This window comes from Oratosquilla oratoria, unplaced genomic scaffold (genome assembly GCF_046742065.1).
Source record: "Oratosquilla oratoria isolate Oo_2021 unplaced genomic scaffold, ASM4674206v1 SCAFFOLD199, whole genome shotgun sequence".
NCBI classification, from domain to species: Eukaryota; Metazoa; Arthropoda; class Malacostraca; order Stomatopoda; family Squillidae; genus Oratosquilla; species Oratosquilla oratoria.
The window spans coordinates 144,986-160,806 of NW_027467551.1; the positions used below are offsets into that span (position 1 = coordinate 144,986).

The following is a 15,821-nucleotide window of genomic DNA, read 5'->3' on the forward strand; positions in this document are numbered from 1 at the left end:
CTGCCACATTTGCACCCAAATATCTAAAACTATCCACTTCCTCCAGTTGCTCTCCCTTAATGCTCACTTCCAGATTACTGCCACTTCCAGCCCTTGTACATCTCATCACCTTACTTTTACCCACATTTATCTTCAGCTTTCTTCTATCACACACTCTCCCAAACTGTCACCAACTTCCTCAATCCCTCCTCCGATCCTGCCACAAGCGCAGTGTCGTCTGCAAACAACAGCTGGCTCACCTCCCACTTTTCTCCATTTTCCTTAACCATCTCCAATCCCTGACCCACTACCCTTGCATTCACCTCTTGCACCACTCCATCCATGTATAAGTTGAACAGCCAGGGTGACATAACGCATCCCTGACGAAGTCCCACCTTTACCTCAAAGCACTCACTCTCTCCATTTCTAATCCTGACACAAGCTCTACTACTCTCATAAAAACTCTTGACAGCTCCGAGAAGCTTTCCTCCTATCCCGTATATCCGCATAACCTCCCACAGTGCCTTTCTGTCTACCCTGTCATAAGCCTTTTCCAGATCCATAAAGGCCCAGAAAACATCCTTCCCCTTTCCTATAGCTTTCTCACATATCTGTCTTACCACAAAAATCTGATCTACACAACCTCTACCTGTCCTAAACCCACACTGTTCCTCACCAATTACTCCCTCTGTTCCTCTCCTAATCCTCTCAATCAAGATCCTCCCATAAGCCTTCCCAACTACACTTAACAAGCTACAAGTACAGGGAAAAGAAAAGAGAAGTAAAGAAAAAGGTAAAGGAGGCAAAGAGGAGAGCAGATGTAAAATGGGGTAAGAGTATGACAGAAAATTTTGAAAGTAATAAAAAGATGTTTTGGAAAGAAATTAAGAGAGGAAGAGGAGGCGAATCAAGTAGAGAAGAAAAGGTAAAAGGTGCAGATGGAGAGATGATAATGGAGGAGAAGGCAGTAAGGGGAAGATGGGCAGAATATTTTAGGGAGTTGCTTAATGTGAAGGAGGATAGGGAGGGAAAGATAGCTGCAGTGGGAAATGCTAAGAAATTAATCTTGAGTAAAAACATATTAAGTGTGTGATACACAATCTTCCACTTCTAAAGCCAAATTGTTTAGGGTTTAGTATTTTATTCTCTTCCAAGTGTTTGATCCATTTGTTCCTAATAACCTTTTCACATATTTTTGCTACTGTGCTTGTAAGGGATACCGGTCTGAAGTTTGTAGGATTTTCTTTGTTTCCTCCTTTATATATTGGTACAATGTTTGCATTTTCCAATCTTGTAGTACCTTTCCTTCTTTGAGTGAGAAATCTATTATCTTGTATAATTTGTCCGTTAGTTTAGCTGTACACTCTTTCAATATCCAATTTGCAATTCCATCCGGTCCATGTGATTTCCTAACATCTAGGTTTTATATTTTGTCTCATTTCTTTCTGCGTGACCTTTAATTTATTTATTTCATTTTGGGGATATTTCTCGTTGTCCATCTTCCCAAATTTGTGAGCTTTCAATTGTAAAAACAGACCTGAAATGTCTGATCATAACTTAAGCCATTTCTATGTCATCTATATATTCTTTATCTCTTTCACGCAGTTTCACTATTTTGTGTTTGTCTTTTAATTTATCATTTACATATCTGTAAAGGAGTTTTCAACAAAATGAAATACAATTTATACATATACAAAATTTTTACAAAATTACTTGTTGAAAAGGGAGAACATGAAGCAAAGCTTATGGGGAATTGCTCTCCCTTTACGGAAAGAATTATTTCTATTTTATATATTTATTTTTGTTACATGTTAGTATGATATATATATATATATATATGTATATATATATTTGCAATGAGATGTGACACGATGCCTGCTAACTCCGACCTCACGTAGGAATCGGGGTCACGTGTGAGCATCGCATCTTCTGGGGGTCAGGTGAGAGGTGAGAGGTCAAGTCGATTGTTGACATGACGATAATTGCTTACTGTGCGGATGCGGGTCACTGTCACCTGCAGGAACAAGAAAAAAAGAGTGGCAGACTTGGTTGATCCTTGCATTTGTCTATTATATCTTTCTCGTAGTTTTTTTTTTTTTCCTGCGTATATTCACATATTCGTTTCTAAGTTTTATATGTGTTTATTACACATGTACGAGCTGTCTATTAGTTTTACATGAACTAGTGTATTAGTACTATTGTACCAGTAAACTTATACTAATGTACCAGTGCTAGTGTAACAATACTAGTGTACTTGTACTAATATACTAGTACTAATGTAGTAGTACTAGTACTAGCATTAGTAACTGTTACTAGTGTATTAGTGCTAGTGTACTAGTATTAGTGAACTACTACGAGTGTACTAGGGTATTAGTACTAGTGTTCTCGTGTATTAATACTGGTGTACTAATTTTCTTGTATACTTGTATTAGTTAAACATTATAATTTACCAGTGTACTAGAACTAGTATATTAGTGTACTAATATAGTAGTGCTAGTGCACATGTACTAGTGTTTTAGTACATCATACATATACCATGGCTTTTTCCCCCTTACAAGGGAGGTAGCCAAAAAGGGAAAGGCATAAAATCATTCCCACCCATTTCATCCCTGAATACACTCCACACCCCTCCCACCCTCCCTCTTATCTGAGCACCTCCTGGATGACGGGTCATCCCTGCACCTTGCCCACTGCCCTAGGTCAGAAGCAGTGTCGCAAGACACAGCACATCCACAGCAAGGCCGCTTCATTAAATCGGCGACCCCCGCCTCTCCGTCCCCCCTTGCATAAAAGGAGAGGATGGGGAGAAATCCCTTCGGGCTGCGTCAACTTTTGCTCACACATACTACCTCACCCCCCACCCCGCCCATTCCACCTCATACAATCACAACATCATCCATATACAACCATTCTCCATTCACCCCTGTCTTCTGTCCTCTCCCGTCCTTCCTCAACAGACATTCCCCTCTTCCCCAAAGCCCCCTTCACCCCATCCATCCACCTCATCCTAGGACGTCCCCTCATGTTCACTCCCTCCACATCTGCCTTCCATACCTCTTTTACTAGTCTTTCTTCACTCATTCTTTCCATGTGTCCAAACCATCCTAATATTCTTTCATCAACCCTATCTCCCAGCTCCTTTTCCACCCCTGTTCTCCTCCTCACCTCCTCATTTCTCACTCTATCTAGCCTAGTAACCCCCACCATAATTCTCAGACACCTCATCTCAAACACCTTCGAGATCCTTCTCTCTTCTTCTCTTATGTTCCATGTTTCTGCCCCATACAGTGCTGTTGGCACAATCACTCCTTCATACAGTCTCCTCTTCGCATCCATTCCCAAATGTCTATTCCTCATTACACTCTTTAATCCACCAAGGCATTTACTTACTTCTCTCAATCTACATTCTACCTCCACCTTCACTCCACCTTTTCCTGCCACATTTGCACCCAAGTATCTAAAACTATCCACTTCCTCCAGTCGCTCTCCCTTAATGCTCACTTCCAGTTTACTGCCACTTTCACCCCTTGTACATCTCATCACCTTACTTTACCCACATTTATCTTTAGCTTTCTTCTATCACATACTCTCCCAAACTCTGCCACCAACTTCCTCAATCCCTCTTCTGATCCTGCCACAAGCGCAGTGTCGTCCGCAAACAACAGCTGGCTCACCTCCCACTTTTCTCCATTTTCTTTAACCATCTCCAATCCCTTTCCCACTACCCTTGCATTCACCTCTCGCACCACCCCATACATGTATAAGTTGAACAGCCAGGGCGACAAAAACAAGCAAGGCTGTCCCCAAAGTCCGTGTGACGGATGAAGAGATTGCTGCCATTGGTCGCATTAACATTCAGTACTTCAAAATTCCTCCAGCATTAGAACCTATCATCTACAATCCACTGGTTCGCACGACAGAAGAGGATCCAACATCAGAGTTAGATATACTGTGGAAGACATCCTTACTTCTCCACTCTCCAAGGCCATCATGGTTTGGTATGATGCAGTTCCTGCATCGAGGTCAACACCCAGGAAAAGCTTCTGTGACATTCCTTCCAATGATTGACCTTGATCCCAGTCAAGCTTCATGTATCTACTCTACAATGAAGTTTGTGTCTACCCAAGCTCAACTATACGACGTTACTCCAGTCCTCACATTCGACCAACCCTTGTACTGGAAAGCTTTAACGATTATAATATAGGTCTCAATCAAATGACAGTGATCTCAAGCGCATAGTCCTCAGGCTTGGGGGATTTCACATGCAGATGAGCTTTCTTGGGAGCATAGGTCACTTAATGGCAGGCTCGGGACTGCAAGAGTTGCTCGAAGTGGTATATGCTGGAAACACAGTGCCCCACATGATGACAGGCAAAGCTGTTTCCAGAGCAGTGCGGGGACATACGCTGGTAGATGCTGCACTGAACACCATTTTGGTTGCTGATGCCTACAATGTGCCTGTGCCAACCAAAGACACAGTTCAGGAACCACAAGTGGCAACTGCTGATACCAAGACAGATAATGTAGAACCACAAGATATTCCTTCAGATACAGTGACGACTGACATAACTACAGCAAGTGAAGTGTATGACAGAGCAATGTCCTCTTCCCTCTCAGTGGAAGAAGTTTGTTCTGCAAAAGTGTTGCAAAGAATCCAGACTGAACTTGACAACAAAAAGGATATGATGACTATGCCAACAGCAAAACTCTGGTTGCAGTATCTCAACATGGTGGACATCTTGCGGAAATTTATTAAAGCTGAAAGAACAGGGAACTGGAGCTTACTCCTCCAATGTGTGCACGATATGCTTCCCTACCTTGCCGCTTCTGGACACCGACAGTATACAAAGTCTGCATATGTATACCTGCAAATGATGACCAAACTACCAAATACGCATCCGGATGTGTATAAGAAGTTCCAAGAGGGATACCACGTTGTGCGGCGCAGTGATAGATACTGGGCAGGGCTCTCCACAGATCTGATCATCGAACAGGTTTTGATGAGAAGTATAAAGACGCATGGGGGCCTAACTCGAGGAAAAGGGATGACAAAGACTCAGCGCTTACTGTGGGTCCTATCCATGCCAGCATGCGCAAACATCAACGATGCAATGCAGAAGTTCAGCGGGGTCTCCTACGAAACCAGCGACCAGCACAAAGATATTTCGAAGGCTAGACAGGCCAGAGATGTCAAGGACACCCTCGATCTTATCAGCTATCTGAAGGAAAGAGATCCATTCAAGGAGAATACCTCACTTCACAACATTGCTAATGGCATGGCCGCTCAGGACGGAGTCAATGTTGACCAAGCAAAAGAAATTGGAGACAAGATTCTTGTGAGCATGGCAGGGAAATCTGTGGAAGAATTCACCTTCCGAAAAGCCGATGAAGCAATGACACTTGCATCCAGATCAACTGTCAAAGTCAGAGGGGAATCTGTAGTAGTGGATCCACAATTGGTGTTCCAGCGACTGGTAATTGTAGGTGAACGGTGCGAAGACTTGTCAACGTTATTTAAGTTCGAACTCTGTAGCCACCCTCCTGCCTTATTTGACTCGTCATCCCTTCCCTTGCAGGCCAATAAGGCAGTCCTTGCTGATGTTCTGTGGAAGTCTATAGATGAACAACGTGAGCCGAGTGGAGACCAAGTCCAATATGTCCTTGATGGCGGCGCGCTACTCCATCGGATTCCCTGGCCAAGAGGTTCCACATATGATAGTGTGTGTCAGATTTATGTCAGATATGTGACACAGAAATATGGAGCTGCTGTCATTGTTTTTGATGGCTACAGAGATGAACCCACAACTAAAGATGCCACACAACAAAGAAGAACAGGAACCTGCTCTAGTTTGACCGTAAACTTTGGTGGTGATATGATCATCCAATCCAAGAAGGAGGACTTCCTGAACAACAAGACAAACAAACAGCGCTTCATACATTTTCTCAGCGACAAACTAGAAAGGGCTGGATGCAGCACAGAACACGCAAAGCATGATGCTGATGTCCTCATTGTTCAAACAGCCCTTGCCTTTGCCAGAACAAGAGATACGGTTCTCATTGGTGACGACACAGATTTGTTGGTCCTACTGTTGTATCACGCTGATATGACCGCAAACGAACTGTTTCTGGTATCAGAGTCAAAGCAAGCCACCAAATCGAGAAGGGTATGGTGCATAAAGCAGTCGAAAGAGTTGCTGGGTCCTCAGATTTGCGACCATCTGCTCTTTGTCCATGCTGTTCTTGGCTGCGATACCACTAGTCGCCCGTTTGGATTGGGAAAAGGTTTGGCAGTGAAGAAGGTGAAGACTGATTCCCTGTTTCGTGAGCAATCAGAGATGTTCCACAAATCAGAGCAAACACCGGAGGACATAACTGCTGCAGGAGAGAAAGCTCTGGTATCACTGTACGGTGGTACCAGAGAGGAAGGACTGGACAGCTTAAGATACAAGCGGTTCTGTGACGAGATTTCCAAGAGCACATCTTCCGTGGAACCACAAACTCTACCCCCAACATCAGCAGCTGCAAGATTCCATAGCCTCCGTGTCTATTACCAGGTAATGGAGTGGAAAGGAACATGTGTCAACATGAAGCCACAAGATTGGGGATGGCACATTGTGGACAGAAGGTACATGCCTATACAGACAGATCAGCCCGCAGCACCACCGGAGATACTGGATGTCATCTGTTGTAGCTGCAAGAAAAACTGCAAAACAAGGAGGTGCACATGCCAAATATATGGTCTCCATTGCACTGCCGTGTGTAGAGAATGTCGTGGTACAAGTTGTTCTAACTCACAGGTGCCAGATTGATCAGATAATGTAGACGACGACGCTTAAGCCGGATACCGCAAAGTGGCACAACTGGAATTGACACTCTTGAAATTAATGTTGATGATCTGTTGTTGAAACATAGGCTTACTGTTGTTCATGAGTATGATAATAAACTTATCTCTGGCTACAATCGTGTTTTCCTACATTTCAGTAGGCCCTAGGTTAAAAAATGCACCGAAAATATAAAATGTTGAGCAAATACATTTTAAAAATAGACATTCTTTCCAGCATATTGGATTTTTGGCTATAAATTCTTTATCCAATAAAAATGTAACCTATTCCACGTGAATTCTTGTGTTCAAAAACCCCATTTTAGCACTTTAAATGACTCAATTATTACATCTAAATGCGGAGATATGGCAAATTATCGAAAATTGGCGGCCATATTGGATTTATGCAAATTAGACATATTTCCTCAACGTGGATTTCTTAGGACTTTTAGTATGATGTTCTAGACACCTCATGGGCAGGCATGCCCTGTGGTGAAAACAATTCTGTTGCAATTTGTTCCAAGTTGGGCCCTAAAATGTGCTATATTGCCTGGACTACATCATTATTATTATTATTATTGTTATTATTATTATTATTACTATTACTATAATTATTGTTGTTGTTGTTATCAACATCATTATTTGTTTTATTTATCTTTTGCAGCCCAAAGCTGGGGCGTCGTTCAGTTGGGGATGTGGCGTCATGGGCGACTGTGCACCACGCACCCCTGGCAAGTCATCTTTTCTGTCATCACCTTGACTGTCACGATACTCTCTGTCTCTGACGGTTACAAAGACGAGAAGCCGCCAGCCACATCTCAGGTAAGCGAGCACTTAATGTATTATCACACTGGGATTCACTAACGCCGACCGTTGAAAGTTCGTCTGAGTAAAAACGACTTCGGTTACAATATATATATATATATATATATATATATATATATATATATATATATATATATATATATATATATATATATATATATATATTTGAAACCTCCAAATATCAAATTAACTTCGTTATAAATGGCAAAACTGAATGATGTAATTAAGATTGTAAAGCTATACGCATGTTAGACATGTTGATGAAATGATTTCTGTAATTAGCGAAGTCTTGTTCTAGTTACTCAAATGGAGGTAGAATCATCCCGGATGTCGCAGGAGAAATAGCCCAGTGGTGTGATAACCTCTGAAGGAGAAGGCAGGAAGTTTCTGCAGTCCATAACTCTCGCCTCCATTCTTTACAGAATTCATAAACATGAGATAATAGAGACAGAAACAAGTATTAGCTAAATAAAAATTCCGCCAAAATCTGATGCAAATGCGATCTCGCCATGACTTTCATTATTGATTATTGTTTTCCTTTTCAAAGATTTTCATCAATACTTTCTAAATACTTTAATGTTTTCTTTAATTATTTCTTTCATTGACGATGTAGGGATTGTATTGAAGAATAACACAGTATATTAAAGACCTCAAAAGGAGTTTGATATTTTATTGCACAATACGACGACAATGAGTAGTGTGAACGTAACATTTCGCAATATCTTGTCGAAATGTCTCGCAAGAAGGGTGACCGAGTGATGATATCTGAAACACTTCGCTCAACTGACGACATTGTGCAATAAAATGGAACCATGAATGAAGAGGTAGACAAATATTAGCACAATAAAACCATGTCGATATATTATATTGAGTCAATCATGTAGGTATGCTTTAGCATGCTGTCCTGACTTACCAGTTGTGTCGTCGATGTTGTGCCCAGTAACAAATAACTAAATTGTACAACATTTCATTTGTTTATTTTCTGTGCAACACTAATTTTTTTTCTTTTTTTTTTATATATATAAGCCTTACTCATTGGTTTGCATCATGTCAACGGCAATAATTATTGTCGAGTGGTAGGCACTTGGAACTGGAAATGAGATCACAAGAACATGCATCATTCTTATATTTTATTTGTTTGCCGAAATGATTTACGTTGATTCATTATTATTATTTATTATTATTATTATTATTATTATTATTATTATTATTTGGGAACTGCATGCACGGGATATTGACAGAATATCGACAACTAAGAAATGGACTTTCATCAAATTTTCTTTAACGTTTTTCCTTTCTTTTTTTACAGCCCATTTGAATCTCAAGTTAACGCGTAACCACTGACAAAAATAAATAAGATAAATTATAATTGCCATGGGATTTGTCTTTATAACCTAAATCACGTGGAGTAGCATTGCATCAAAATGTATTTCTTTATCACAGGAATATCAAGGGGTCGACGTCGTCCTTATGACAGTAGTCCGTTGCGGAGCTCTACTCTGCACTTACCATCAATTCCGTACCCTTCACAGAATCGGCTCAAAGTATATATTAGGTAAGTATAGAAAACAATAACACTATTACTTGAAAGGTTTTCCTCCAACATCTAGAACTTTTTCTACAGTAAAATAACTTTGGTAAACTATTTTGTTTTCTCAAAAATTGACAGAATGGCATTTGACTGATTTTTTCTGGAATCTGCCTAAGGTTAGGATTTGTCGTATGGATATGAAGTTAATTTTTCAAATCTTTAATCATCGAGTGATCTTGATTAAATAAAATTAAATTTAGTTCTTCACCACGTAAAATACATATTTAAAGAGAATAAGAGATATTGTGTAAATAGTATTACTGTCGTTGAATTGTCGTTTGAAAACGTTCGTTTAAAGTCGTGTCTACAAAGTCAAAGATTCTCTATCAATATCCTTTGATTTAAACTTAGTACATTTCCCACAGATAAAATACATTGTGAATTGCAACTTTAAAAAGAAAAATTGGGAAAACAATTTGATGCCAACGATTCCGTAAAGAAGGGTAACATAGTAATGTTTTCTCGAAATATCGAGAACAGTTTGGGCTTTGGGAAATGTAGAGTTTGCAGGTCTGATCCAAACTTTCAATCGTGCATTCAACATATTCATTTGATATTCATGTTTTTGTATATTTCATGGTAAGTGATTGTAATTAACAGGAAAAAGATACATACATACATATACCAAAGGCTTTCTCCCCCTTACACAGGGGGTAGCCAAAAAGAAAAAGGCATAGAAACCACTCCCACCCATTCCATCCCCTATATATTCCACTCCCCTCCACCCTCCTCTCCCCCTCTTATCTTGGCACCTCCTGGATGACGGGTCGTCCACTGCCCTCCCTGGGTCAGAAGCAGTGTCGCAAGACACAACACATCCAGAGCAAGGCTTGGTAAACGTTAAAAATCATAACAGCATAACTGAAAGCAAGTTTATGAGGAATGGAAAGGGTCGTGACGTAATTATGCTGCACTCCAAGTAAGTCACCTCTGGCTGTTGGGCCCTGCTGCTGCTGCTGCTGTGGAAGCACAGCTTCTTGCTGCATCCCCAATTAATACTTTACAATAGAAACTTGATGTGAAACACATTTATTTGAAAAACAACATACACATGTATAATACCAAGGGCTATTTCCCCCTTATGAGGGATGTATCCAAAGTCAAAGTCATAAATCCACTCCCGCCCATTTCATCCCCACATCCACTCCACTTCCAATCACCACCCCTCCCTCCCTCTCTCTTTTCTTGGCTCCTCCTGGATGACGGGTCATCCCTGCATCTCGCCCACTACCCTGGGTCGGAAGCAGTGCAGCAAGACACAGCACATCCACAACAAAGCCACTTCATTTATTTGTTGACCCTTCCTCCCTCTCCATCCTGTCATGCAGAAAAAGAGAAGACATGGAGAAATCCCTTTGGGCTGCATCAAAATGTCATTCACACGTACGTACTCCCAATCCCCCACCCACTCCCTTTCATTCATCACAGCATCATCCATACACAACCATTCTCCACTCACCCCTATCTTCTGTCTTCTCCCTTCCTTCCTTCCTCAACAGACATTCCCCTCTTCCCCAAAGCCCCTTTCACCCCATCCATCCATCTCATCCTAGGTCGCCCCCTTATGTTCACTCCATCCACCTCTACATTTCCACACTTCTGTTACTAATCTTTCTTCACTCGTTCTTTCCTTGTGTCCAAACCATCTCGCTGATACTCTTTCCTCAACCCTTTCATCTCCCAACTCCTCCACCTTGCTCTCCTCCTCACCTCCTTGTTTCTCACTCTATCCAGCCTAGTAACCCCTACCATACTCCTCAGGCATTTCATCTCAAACACATTTAAAGTCCTCTCTTATGTTCCATCTTTCTGCCCCTTACAGTACTGTCGGCACAATCACTTTTTCACACTACAATCTCCTCTTGGCATCCATTGCCAGATGTCTATTTCTTGTTACACTTTTTAATCCCCCAAAGCATTTCCTTGCTTCCCTTAATCTACACTCCACCTCCACTCCTCCCTTTCCTACCATACCCCCCCCCCAAGTGTCTAAAGCTATCCACCCCCTCCAGCCTCTCTTCCTTAATACTTGGAAAAACAAAGTAATGCAATTACAAAAAAAAGGGGGGGGGCCAAAAATTTATTGATGGGCCGCATAGGAACCTTTGGCACGCATGCGTGCATGCATGCATGGGACCCACAGGCCATAGTTTGCCCTCCCTCCCTCCCCTGCAGCATGGCAAGGAACAAGGATAAGGTGCTGAGATGGGAGGGGCAGGGCATTAAATGGGTTTTGATGTAATTATATTAATGGATTTTAGTCTTGACTCAGCTACTTCTTTATAATGGATAAAGGACTTTTGTTATTTGTATATAATCGCATAACTTCCCTTTGACAAAAGCAGATTTATTCTCTTTGATACTCCAAAATGATCCTCTTTTTTTTATTTCAGGTGCAAATCAGGAGTCCTGGAGAAAATGCTGTACAATTTGCCAAGATAGTTGCTGCTACACTTTTGGCCAGAGAACTGTCTCTGATGGCAGCGCTGGCGGCAGGGCACCTCCTCGTCAAGAGTCATCTCATTCACCACAACTGTGCCAAAGCCGCCGCCTCAGCTCCTGCTCCCGCTCCTCCTTGTGCCACAGTCATCACGCACCTCCCGACCACCCCCGCCACGCTACCCACGCCAACCACCACAGTCACATCAGCATCGCCTACGACGACCACGTCTACACTTACCTAGAAGGTGACCATCATGTCCAGCACAGACGCACCATCCACCACAGGCACACTTCCTCTCATTGCCCATCACAGTGACAGACCACCCTACATCGGGTACCACCGCAAGTCCGCTTCCCGCTACCCCGTCCCCACCCCCTGCAGCAGCAGCAGCAGCACCGACTCTCATATCTGTGGTATCGGCCGCAGCTGTGTCCCCAGAGACGACCACATCCATCCTGCACGGATACAAACATTCCTCCGGACACAAGTTCTCCCACGAGTGTCGTCACGCCCCCGGAGGACGCGTCGCTGGGAACTGGAACTCCCGTCGCAGTGTCTTCTTGCAAGAGAGAAGGGGTCCTGGCAGGTCAACCAAAGAGAACCTTCAGAACCTGAAAGCAGGCAGGCTTCAGTGTCGTTCGCCCAGCACCGTATCCTCCTCCTCCTCCTACCCTTCTGCGGCAACCGCGGTCACTCCCGACGTTTGCGCAACCAACCTCTGCACGTGAACCAAAGTAAGCCCAGGAGCAGCAGCATTAGATTGCTGTCGTGACTGTAGAGTCGTCAGCACAATAATCCTGTGACATCCATCTCTCAGCACATGCTAACAACATGTGCATTCCTTACTCTTGGAACTTTTAACTGAACATTGGATTGCTTGGTAAATTCGTGTTTGGATCAGTGTGTATGACACAAATTTATACCCCTGTAAATTGAGTTACGGTCACAAATGTCTGACTGTATATTACAAGAGTTTATGTATATATTGGCACTGTGTATGTGTATATATATGATCAGTAAGTTGGATAAGTTGATTATCCAGTGCAACAGATAAGGGTAATGTACAGGAATTGCGTGAGAATGTGTGAGATATAGTGCTATTTTGCTTTAGGCGTAGCTAATGTGTCGTGAGGGTTTGATGTCTTCCCAGTAAATGCAAAGCAGACAAGAGTAGGACATAGACCAACAAGTAACGAGAAGACGAGTCAGATGACAATGGGATTTAATGAACCAGACCCTTGGTCCAATTCGCCAGTGGCGGCAGGGTTCGAACCTCCGTCACGCCGACCTCTGCATGAGGGGGAGGGGTTGCCAATTTAATGAAGCGCTCTTGCTATGTCTTGCGACACTGCCTCTGACCCATGGCAGTGGACAGGTTGCAGGGATGACCCGTCATCATGCAGGAGGTGCCAAGATGTGAGAGAGGGAGGGCAGAGGGTGGAGTGTGTAGGGGATGGAATGGGTGGGAGTGGTTTCTATGCCTTTTTCTTTTTGGCTACCTCCCATGTTAGGGAAAAAAAAAAGCCTTTGGAATATGTATGTACGTGCTTGATCCTACTCGCTGGTGGCAGGGCTCGAAGCACCGTCCCGGCGATTGGTGCCTCGTGTAGCAACACCCTAATTAACCCGCTCAGCCAGCCAGCCAAGCAGCCAGCGTCCTACTTATTGTATGTATGGTAAGCCCATGGTATTTCAAACCACTTGAGGAGAGGGGTGATTCGCCTTTGTATCTGAAAGTTCAGTACATCTGAAAGTATTTCTTGGAAGATGCTTGCTGGCCAAGTGTATTAGAGCATCGCAAATAATCAACGACGTTGCTATATGAAGGATATTTTTCTACAATGTTTTTTTTTATCCGGTCAGAAGAGTCACGATATTTCTTTCTTTGTGGTTGAGATGAAGTACCAGCCAAGTATTGATTGACTTTGACTTCATTATAGTTTTGTTCCTTCTTCAGGCAGTCGAAAAAATTCCAAATATTAGGGTGGTGTCCAGCAACCTGTGTCTCAAATGTCCTATGCCATAGTTCTAAAAAGTACAAATTTGTCATTTTTGATAGTTCTGGCATTAAAGAATTTGAACTATTCTTAATAAATACGAAAAGAAATTCTACCTTGTTTTTGTAGTATCCTAAATAAAGGCTATGGCAGTAACTATTTCATTATCAAAGGTAAAGTGTGCTAAATCAAGGAACAAAACTATAATGAAGTCAAAGTCGATCAATACTTGCCTGGCACTTCATTTCAACCACAAAAGAATAACGTGACTTTTCTGAACGGATAAAAAAAAAGACATTTAGAAAGATATCCTTCATATAACAACGTCGTTGATTATTTGCGGGCAATAGCCCATAACCTAGCTTGTTAATTTTAAGTAAACCAATTTATAGTTCTAAGTTTAATTTAAACTAATTTGTCATTTTCAATAGTTCTGTCATAAAGAATTTTAACTATTCTTGATAAATACTACGAAAAGAAATTCTTCATCCTAAATAAAGGTTATGAAAGTAATTATTTCATTATCAAAGGTAAAAGTATGCTAAATGAAGGATGAAAACACAATCTAGTTATATATTTCAAATTAGAATATTTTTATTTTTCCGATGAATTGTGTATATCGATGAATTGAGCGTGTCGATGAATTGTTGTCGGTGAAATCGCCAGATCCCAAAATACATATTATTTTCATTATTTTATATTATCGTTAAGGGAATTTCCATTACAAATAATTTGATCTTTTAATAATTGTCGTCAAACTTGCGTAGCATCTAGGAGCAGACTTGCAAATCCAATATGGCTGACCTCCAGGAGGGTTATCAATCACACTGGGCTATTTTTCCTCCGACATCCTACCTCCAACCTCTATTTGAATATAGAAACCTAGATATCCCTAACTAAGAACAATTCAACAGTATGTCTAACATCCGTATCTATGTTTACACTATCTCTAAGTTCATCAATCTTTGCTAGATGTAACGGAAATATTATTTGAATATTTGAATTTTTTTATTTTGTAACCGAAGTCGTTTTTGACTCGAACGAGCTCTCGACGGTCGTCGGCGCCCAGTGTGATAAGAACATAAGAACGAAGGAGATTGCAAGAGACCATGTGGCCTACATTAGGCAGTTCCATGTCTATTACCACCTGTCATCCCTTGTTGTCTAACCGTTTCTTAAAACAGCTTAATCTAAATTTGTCCAGTTTAAATCCATTACTGCGAGTCCTGACCTGTTGTCTTGATATGATGACCTTGCCTGTGTCGAATCCATGACAGAGTCCCATAAGGTCATAATCCCATTGGTAAAAATCCCACGCCAATTAACCTAGGCCTATATTCATTAAGAAATTTACCAAATGAAATTATACTTTAACAAATAGTGTTTATTAATACTATCAACATCCTGGAATATTATGTGTGGGATTATGATAGTGACTATGGCATTTTGATTCGTGGGATTTTGATATATGGTTACAAATTTTAATTTTTCAAATCTCCAAACAACAAATTATCTTTCCGTCATATGCTGTTGAATATGTCCTTAGAGACGTCTAGATGTCTGCTATTGTGTTTGCGAATTTTGATGATTAACATTATATCATCTTGATACTTGGTATCTTTATAATTACTTTTGTCGATTAATTTGCAATATTAGGTTCTTTAAGGAAGAAGGAATCAAATGAAGACATTGTATCTAATGTAGATACTTTGCAGTACACGGAATGCGCCAAAAAGGGTGAGTTTGGACAAGAAATATTTACATTTTGGTGGAAATATGTTGTTGTCAGAAATATAATCTATGCTTAATCGTACAACTGTGCTCATGCATAGATGACAAAAAGAAAAACACTAATTTTTAGATTCTCACATTGGGAAAGACGTCATTAATCCCACAATGCACCGCGCTCCATTGCCGTCATTATTTTCGTGACGTCGATAGAAAACGCTATTTTTGTATATATATACACACACACATATATATATATATATTAAGTTTCCTGATTATCTCTATCGAGTTTTTGGTCTTCATCGCCAAAAGTCAAGGAAAAAGTTGCCTACGCGCAATGACCATACAAAAGGACCGAAAAATCTTCCCGCGCTCTGATGCCGCCGTTATGACGTCACGTCGCATCAAAATCCATATTTTCTATATTTTTAAAACCTC

General features: G+C 41.3%; 1 protein-coding gene across 1 annotated transcript; it reads left to right on the plus strand.

Annotated features, from left to right (window-relative positions):
- The first annotated feature begins 1,897 nt into the window (after window positions 1–1,897).
- On the plus strand, window positions 1,898–12,760 carry LOC143022837 (uncharacterized). Its single transcript, XM_076181217.1, has 4 exons — window positions 1,898–1,919; window positions 7,464–7,621; window positions 9,068–9,179; window positions 11,609–12,760. Exons 2-4 carry the CDS (start codon window positions 7,493–7,495, stop codon window positions 11,971–11,973), a joined length of 606 nt encoding a protein of 201 aa, XP_076037332.1. The 5' UTR covers window positions 1,898–1,919; window positions 7,464–7,492; the 3' UTR covers window positions 11,974–12,760.
- The last annotated feature ends 3,061 nt before the right edge of the window (window positions 12,761–15,821 follow it).

Coding starts and splice junctions, on each gene's coding strand:
- LOC143022837 (XM_076181217.1), top strand. CDS start 7,493: ATGTGGCGTCATGGGCGACTGTGCACCACGCACCCCTGGCAAGTCATC. Junction 7,622..9,067: donor AGCCGCCAGCCACATCTCAG/GTAAGCGAGCAC, acceptor TCTTTATCACAG/GAATATCAAGGGGTCGACGT. Junction 9,180..11,608: donor CGGCTCAAAGTATATATTAG/GTAAGTATAGAA, acceptor TTTTTATTTCAG/GTGCAAATCAGGAGTCCTGG.